This window comes from Carlito syrichta, unplaced genomic scaffold, assembly GCF_000164805.1.
Source record: "Carlito syrichta isolate Samal-C Ts95f unplaced genomic scaffold, Tarsius_syrichta-2.0.1 Scaffold308847, whole genome shotgun sequence".
In the NCBI taxonomy this organism is placed as follows: domain Eukaryota; kingdom Metazoa; phylum Chordata; class Mammalia; order Primates; family Tarsiidae; genus Carlito; species Carlito syrichta.
Window position 1 is genome coordinate 858,412 of NW_007252943.1, and position 8,012 is coordinate 866,423.

General features: G+C 44.2%; 1 protein-coding gene across 1 annotated transcript in view; it reads left to right on the forward strand.

Moving 5' to 3' along the window:
* Positions 1-852: 852 nt before the first annotated feature.
* The window catches only part of CMTR1 (cap methyltransferase 1), a 60,920-nt gene continuing 53,760 nt past the window's right edge, over positions 853-8,012 (forward strand). Inside the window, exons 1-2 of the mRNA XM_008066147.2 lie at positions 853-1,022; positions 3,008-3,146. Of these exons, the coding sequence (XP_008064338.1) occupies positions 3,014-3,146 (133 nt within the window). The 5' untranslated portion in view covers positions 853-1,022; positions 3,008-3,013. The remainder of the gene's footprint in view (positions 1,023-3,007; positions 3,147-8,012) is intronic.

The following is an 8,012-nucleotide window of genomic DNA, read 5'->3' on the forward strand; positions in this document are numbered from 1 at the left end:
AAAAAAAAAAAAAAAAAAAAAATCACTCTATTTTTTGTGAACAGCGCATTAGAAGGATCACAACTGGAGACAGACAAGATTTGCTATTACTGGAGAAATCCTTCTAGAGAGGGTGAGTGCATGAGTTTTGGCAATGGGGATGGAGGTGAGTGCTTAGATTTGAGAAACAATTATGAGGTAAACTTAAGAGTATTAGAGAATGTAGGGAATGAGAAAGAGGGGGACTCAGATTTTTGGATGGAGTTTGGGTGGCTGTGCCATTCACTGGGAAAAATGAGGGTTGGTGGGAGAACATAAGGTAAAATCTGAATTCATGGGGTTTGAGTATGTCCAACAGACGCTTGGCCATATTGGTCTGGAAATTGGAAAAGAGTTTCGGAGTGGAGAGCCATCTGTGTCCATATGGTAAGATGTTATAGGCGGCATTCTTTCTTTCCTCCCGTCCTTCTTTCAGTATCTGTTGAGGATGTCCTATATGCTGGATGTTGAGGATACAGCAGTGAACAAGAACACGTGGTTCCTATCCTCAACCAGTTTACAGTCTACATCTTTGAACCAGCTCTTAATCTGTAAAATGAAGACGACAATGAGATTTAAGTAAAATGACGTAATGTGGCACTTTTAATTTTTGAATTGTTTTTTTTCTCCCCTAGGGCCAGATGAGAATTTACTTGCTCACTTTTGCTTTTGCATCTTTTCCCAGGCTGCTCTTCTGTGCCGGCGCCCGGGACCTTCCGGGTCCCCAGGTGGGAAGGGCCAAAGTCTGAGGAGCCTTTCCCAAGGCTAGGACAGGGCCGGGAGGCAGGGGCGGGGCTGATCGTGACGTCATCATGCCGCGCGGCCCGCAGGGCGGGACCTGAGCGCGACTGCGCGTCCGGCGCTCTCCGCCTGGCTAGTGGGGAAGCGAAACTGAGGGAGGCGGCTGCGGCTCTGGCAGTGGCAGGGCTAGGCCCGGCGGCGGCGGCGACAGCGTCGGCCTAACCCCCGCTCCATTTCCCGGCAGTTCGCCCTCTCCCCTCAGCGTGAGTGCCGACGCGCGGCCCCGGGGGAGCGAGCGGGCGGGCGCGCGGGCTCAGCATCCTTCTCCCTACGACCGCCGCCTCGGCCCCGCACGGTCGTGACTCTCCTCGCCTCCTGACCCTCTCTCTTCCCTCCTGCACTGCTCCCACCGCGCCTCCACGCCAGTTCCCTGGAGCCGAAGCTGCCGCTGCCACTTATCTGCGCATTCACACACACATGTTATCTTCAAATGAAGGGACTGGCCCAGAGAGCCGATCTCTTCCCTTCGAATAGGAGTGGCAGTGCGAAGCGGAGGCCCAGGGAGAAAAGACTGCAGAGGGGATTTGAGCCCCTCCTGTGGGGAAGCAGCAGGTTGAACCAAGCCTCCTGCTTTTCACTTAGAAGTTCCCTGCCAGATCACACTCTTCTGGCATGTGGAGGTCACTTCAGCTGGGCACAAGTTAGCTGTGCGGCCTTGTCTTGGGCTTCAGTCTTTTCCAGTGGAAAACGAGAGGGTTGGATTAGAGGATTTGGAAGGCCCAAATCTAAGCTGATGTGGTTTGGGGAGGAGCATCAGCATCTCCTCCTTTCACACAACTATTTCCTCTCTTTTTCTTGCATCCATCCCAACACAGTCCACATTGAATTTCCTGTACTTCCAATCTCCCCCAGAGTCAATGAGAGGAACCTTTTTGCATTTGCTGTGGCTAGAAACAGGATTCCTTTCAGTTCACCTTCTGGGCCTTTTGGGTGGAATTTAAGACTATGGTTGGCCTTTCTTTCTGCTTGCTCAGTGTGTCCTGTTCTTCCTATTTCCCTAGGATAGCCCCTGCCTGTGCCTAGTAAGAGGCAGCTTCCTTAGGAAGGATGTGATTGTGTATTCTATTGACTGGCTCATCCTTGAGCTGAAGAGAAATGAAATGTGTGACCCAGGGTTCTGTGACATTGCCGAAAATCAGCGTCACCTTTGGATTTCATTGCTTTCTTGCTGTGGCTGCTGTGACTCATGCTATAAGCCCATTCCTGTGCACCTCCCTTTCCCCAAGGGTTGCAGCCCAGCTGGTCACCCATCCTATTTTGAGACCTTTCTCTTTTTTGAGTTCTCTACGGCCAACAGTTGTGTGTAAACCACGCTGTATTCACTACTTCTTTTGCTTGCTCTTTAGCTTGATCATTCCTTAAGATTTCAGGGTCTCATAATTGCTTCATTCCATCTCATTTTTTTCCTCATGCTTACCTCTCATGTACCTACCCATGGGCATGAATGCTGGTGTCATGGTGCCTGCCTGTTTCTATCTTTTTTTGTAGAGGCGGGTTCCTGTTTTTAAAATACTATTTTTGTATCACATTCCTATGATGTAGCTACCTATAGTCTAATGCCTTTCCCACTTCTGTTTCCTCAGTTCTAAACCAACCACTGCTTTCTTTCCTTACTCTGATTAAAAACTTTTCCAATTCTTTCATATTTTCAAGCTTCATAAAGTAACCCAAAAACTAATATTTATATCATAATATGTTATCTCTTAATTGTTTTGGTAAAGTAATAATTGCGATGAAACAGTCATTCTGGAATGGTCCCTTCATCTTGGAAATATTGGTTGATATTTATTTACTAGGTTTTGTAATTTATTGTGTACATTGTACATTGTCATGCATGGCCAGTGTTGCATCAGAAGTATAGAATAACAAGCACCCAAGGCCATTTCTCCCCTGTGGTTTGTGAAGTCGATCCATGACTTTTTGGTATCAAACACCAGTGGCCCAGAGGCCTTTGGGTCTGTGAACACCACATTTTCCAGTAAAACTAACAGCTGTTATTAAAAACCAGAACTTGGCTAGCATCCTTCCTAGACCTCATTCTGAGGAAGAGGCTATTCAAGTGCTGGCACCAGAAGATGTGTAGAGTTGCCAAATCTCATCCCATTGATGATTTATACTTTGGAATCCCTGCCCTGATCCCAGTGGCTTTGACCCAAGGGCAGCTGACTATCTGGATTTATGATTACAGTTAACAATGAAGAGAAGAGCTGACCCAGAATGTACTGCTCCCATCAAGAAACAGAAAAAAAGAGTTGCGGAGCTTGCCCGGAACCTCAGCTCCACATCTGATGATGAGCCTCCCTCCTCTATCAATCATGGAGCGAAAGGTATGCTTGTCTGTGTGGTCTGAAGTCACTGGCCATTTGGTTATTTGGTTTTTGTTGTTATTGTTGTTTTGAGTTGGAGTCTCACTCTTGTCGCCCAGGCTGGAGTGCCGTGGCACTCTCAGGGCAACTGCAGCTCTACTGCTGGGCTTAGGCGATCTTTCTGCCTCAGCCTTCCCAATAGCTGGAACTACAGACGCACACCACTACACCCAGCTAGTTTTTGTGATTTATTGTAGAGACGAAGTCTCACCAAGTTGCCCAGGCTGGTCTCAAACTCCTGGGCTCAGGCCATCCTCTCGCCTTGGCCTCCCAAAGTGCTGGGATTACAGTCTGAGCCACCGTACCTGGCCCATCTGGTTATTTGAATACCTAGTGCCTGGATTGAGCAGAATATAGCCCACTGCCCCTTGGGAAAAATTAGGCATATTCTACAGAGAGATATTGGTTCTCTTCCTTTCTGCCATTCTTTTACTAAGAGTGGAGAAACTTGTTTGTTTTTTGAGTTGGAATCTCACATTTTTGCCTAGGCTGGAGTGCAGTAGCATGATCACAGCTCACTGCAGCCTTGGCCTCAACCTCCTGGGCTCAGGAGATCCTTCTGCCTCGGTCTCCCAAGTAGCTAGGGATATAGGCATGTGCTTCCACGCCCAGGTAATTTTTAAATTTTTATGTAGAGACGAGGTCTCACTATGTTGCCTAGGCTGATCTTGAGCTCCTGAGCTCAAGTATTCCTGCTACCTTGACCTTTCAAAGCGCTGGGATTACAGGCGTGAGCCACCATGCCTACCCGGAAGCTTGTTTTAAATAAAACATTGGAATTTTTCCTGAAATGCCTTCTGTTGGTGGTCCTTCAGTAGGTGGGACAGTTTTCCTGCCTTAAAACTAGTTAGAAGTAGTGGTGAGCATTGAGTGCTCTCTGCTGTTAATAGCTATTAATGATCCTGGATCTCTTTCATAAGAGAGGGGCTCCTTGCTGCAGCATCAGGCCTAATTCTCCTCAGATTTTTTGCATGCTGTTTCTTCAATTCCTTCAGCAGTTGTGGTCAGAGATACCTAACTATTGAAGCACTGATGTGTTTACTGTTTACATTAAGCTCAAAGACTTTCACTGATCTGGTTGAAACTGGCATTTTTTCTTTGCCTGGTTTTTAAGGTTATTCAGTTTCCACACATGCTTTCTGGGAAATTATAAAATGTCTGGGAACTTACCTCAAATATCAAGCAATTAGAAGTAGTTCCATTTGTACTTTTCTTGACTTACCAGCTGTATTAGTTTCCTAGGTTGCTGTAACCAATTACCACAAACTGGGTAGCTCAAAACAACAAATTTATTCTCTCACAGTTCTGGAGACTACTGATCCAAAATCAAGGAGTCATTGGGGCCATGTTCCCTCCAAAGGCTCTCCTTAATACTTTTTACTTCTGGTAATTGCTGGCAATCCTTGGTGCTCCTTGGCGTGGCAGCATAACTCCAGTCTTTGCCTTCATCTTTTCTTTGTGTGTGTCCAAATTTCCTCCCCTTTTTTTTTGATTCGGGGTCTCATTCTGTCACCCAGACTGGAATGCAGTGGCACGATCATGGCTCACCTCAGCCTCGACCTCCTGGGCTCAGACAATCCTCATCTTCTCAAGTAGCTAGGACTACAGGTGTGCGCCACCATGCCTGACTAATTTTTTAACAATTTTTTTTTAAAGACAAGGTCTCACTATGTTGCCTAGGCTAGTCTTGAACTCCTGGGCTCAAGCAATCCTCTTGCCTCAGCCTCCCAAAGTGCTGGGATTACAGGCATGAACCACCACACCCAACCATATTTTTCTTTTCTTTTCTTTTCTTTTTGAGTCAGGGTCTCATTGTGTCATCCAGGCTGGAGTATCACAGCTCATTGCGGTCTCAACCTCCTGGGCTCAGGCAATTCTTCTGCCTCAACCTCTCAAGTAGCTGGGAATACAGGTACATGCCAGCACACAGGGCTAATTTTTTTTATTTTTTATAAAAATGAGGTCTCACTGTGTTGCCTAGGCTGGTTTTGAACTTCTGGGCTCAAGCGATTTTCCCACCTCGGCCTTCCAAAGTACTGGGATTACAGGTGAACCACTGTGCCTGGTCTCCTTTTCTTATAAGAACATCAGTCATTGGAATAGGGTCTACTCTACTCTAGTATTACTTTATTTGATTATGTCCATAAAGACCCTACTTCCATATAAGGTCACATTCACAGGCTTTGGGTAGACTTTTTTTGGGAGACCCTGTATTCAATCCAGCACACCAGTAGGCTTGCATTTTGGATCCTCTGTTGGATTACTGGTAAACTGGAATGAAATTTGGTAGCAGATGGGTGACTGAAAGGGTGTGGAGCATCCTTTGAGGGTGGTAGGAAATACAGTTTATTCACAAGTGGTAGGCTAATTGAAGGGCAGTTACTCATCAGCTGCTACCGAGAAGCTGGTCCAGAGAGAAGCTTGACAGGTGGTACAGCTAATGGAGCATTTGGTGCGCTATAGTGCAGGCTGGATAAGAGACTCTCATATACCTTTGTGTGTGGAGGTGTGCATGCCTTTAAAGTCAAGGTAGATTCCAGGGTGGGTGAGAAGGGCTATATGTAATTGGGGTTAACACATTTGCGATTGGCAAATTTTTCACTTTCCTAATACTGAGAGCTGGTGAAAATTTAAAAAAATCTGAAGCTGGTTGCCACAAACTTTGGTTGTTAAGCACAAGTGAGATGGTCTTTTCTAAACTGTCATCTTTTTCACAGTACAGCTGAAAGTTGCAACATACCCAGTATTTACCCCAGACACCACTCTGAGTAGCATTCTGTACTTTGTATTTTTATTCAGATTATAAACTGAATATTTATTATTTATATTGTATATCTAGATTTTTTTTGTTTATATTGTATGATTACATCACTGTCTGTCTCACTCACTAAAAAGTTCACTGGATTCACCTTTGACCTTGGATATCTCATCAGCATAAATTTCTTCATTTTCCAATTATTTTTGACTTTCAAGTATGACAGCCCTGAAATATCAAAATACAAGTATACAACACTAATTGCAACAAAATAATGACTGACTTGCAACTTTTACCAACTACGTAAATCAATAACATTGCCCAGTAGATAATGGATAATTATCTCAATTAAATTTCTGTCTCCTTGCCTCACTATTCATTTTCTTTTCTTTTCTTTTCTTTTTTTTTTTTTTTGAGCTGGAGTCTCACTCTGTTGCCCAGACTGGAGTGCAGGGGCACACTTCCAGCCACTGCACCCTTGACCTGCTGGGCTCTGGAGATCCTTCTGCCTCAGCCTTCCAACTATTCATTTTCAAGCAAAATATAATAACACATACATATGACAACATCGCAACATTCAGAAACAGAATTTGCAAAGGCGTAAATTTACATCAGCGGCAACTAGGAACAGAATTTGGAGTGATGTAAATTCACATGAGTGATCGTGAATGAATTAAGTGGGCAGTCAGAAACACATGGAATGCATTGGGTTTTGAGACTGTTGATGAGAGGGAATTTTGCTTCTTACTTGGAATTTGAGCAGCTTAGTGAATATAGAGTCTTCTTGGGTTGGGCTCTTTGGTAGGGGTATTGGGAGAAATGGCCTACAGAGGAAAAGAGAGAGCATGTCTGGGGAATAAGTGATACTCAGGCGGTGGAGGTATCTGGTTCTAAGTGGATCTTGGGGGACATTTGCTCTCAAGTAACACCTCTTTGAAGTAAGGAGAAGACAACTCCTAGTTAAAGAAGATTGGTGTATAAAGAATCCTTCAAGAAAACCAGTTTGATTTAAATTTCAAACTTTTACATATGTGACTGTGAAATAATATTATCCCTCCCCCCATACACATACATGTGCACACTCACACACTCCCTTCAACTTTACCAAATAGCTTTAACCTTTTCTGGAAGTAGCACCATGTGACTTAGTCTGGATTGACTATTGCTGTTGTATGTGTAGAATGAAAATCCAGAGGTGGCCTGTCCCTTGTATATGTCTGGCAATAAGCCACTTGGTCCCTTTTATTTGCAAAAAATGAGGCAGGAGGCAGAGGCAAACCAGCATTTCTAGATTTCCCCCAGTCAGTTTATTTTAGGAAGGGCAGCTCCACATTGACACAAAAACTGAGGGCTAGAGTCTGGTGTCTTCATCAGCAAGACTGCTCTCCGTGCCCTGCTCCCCACAATGACTGGAATGTAGTAAATGCTCAGTAAATATTTGCTGAATAGAATTGACAAAAGGCAATAGTAGTATCTTTTCTTAGAAGCTAAAAATGCTTCACATCTTTCATTTTACCTACCTCCTCTCCAGTCTGGAGAAGATCATTTCATTAAGTACTTAGCATTTATGTCACCTGTGTTCTATATTGAATCCTCTTAGGTGTCCCCTGGACAATTGCCTTGGTTGTTTGCTATCTACACATCCCCTGAGGTACACATGCAACTTTCCTTTTCAAGTCATTGCATTAAAGCAGGAGTGTTTCCATTTCTTCCAAACACTTCTACTGAACATACTGTTCAAATCGGTGGGTGAAAAATGCTCTTTAGGGAGGACAGTTAGAAAAACAAACCAGTAGTTACTCTTTCTGTCTGTCTGGACCTTGTTTTTTCTTCCTCTGCTAGATTGGTGTAACGACTCCTTAATAGATCTATTTAATTTAATCAGTTTGTTTATTTTACATTATTCACAAGATAGCTGCATTGCCACATCAAAGACTCATGTCTGGACAAAGTAAAGAGGAAAAGGGATGTTGTTGTCATAACCACTTTTGCTTCATGCAGTATTTTGAGTATTTTTTTTTTTTGAGTTGGAGTCTTACTCTGTCACCCAGACTGGAGTGCAGTGGCTGCTC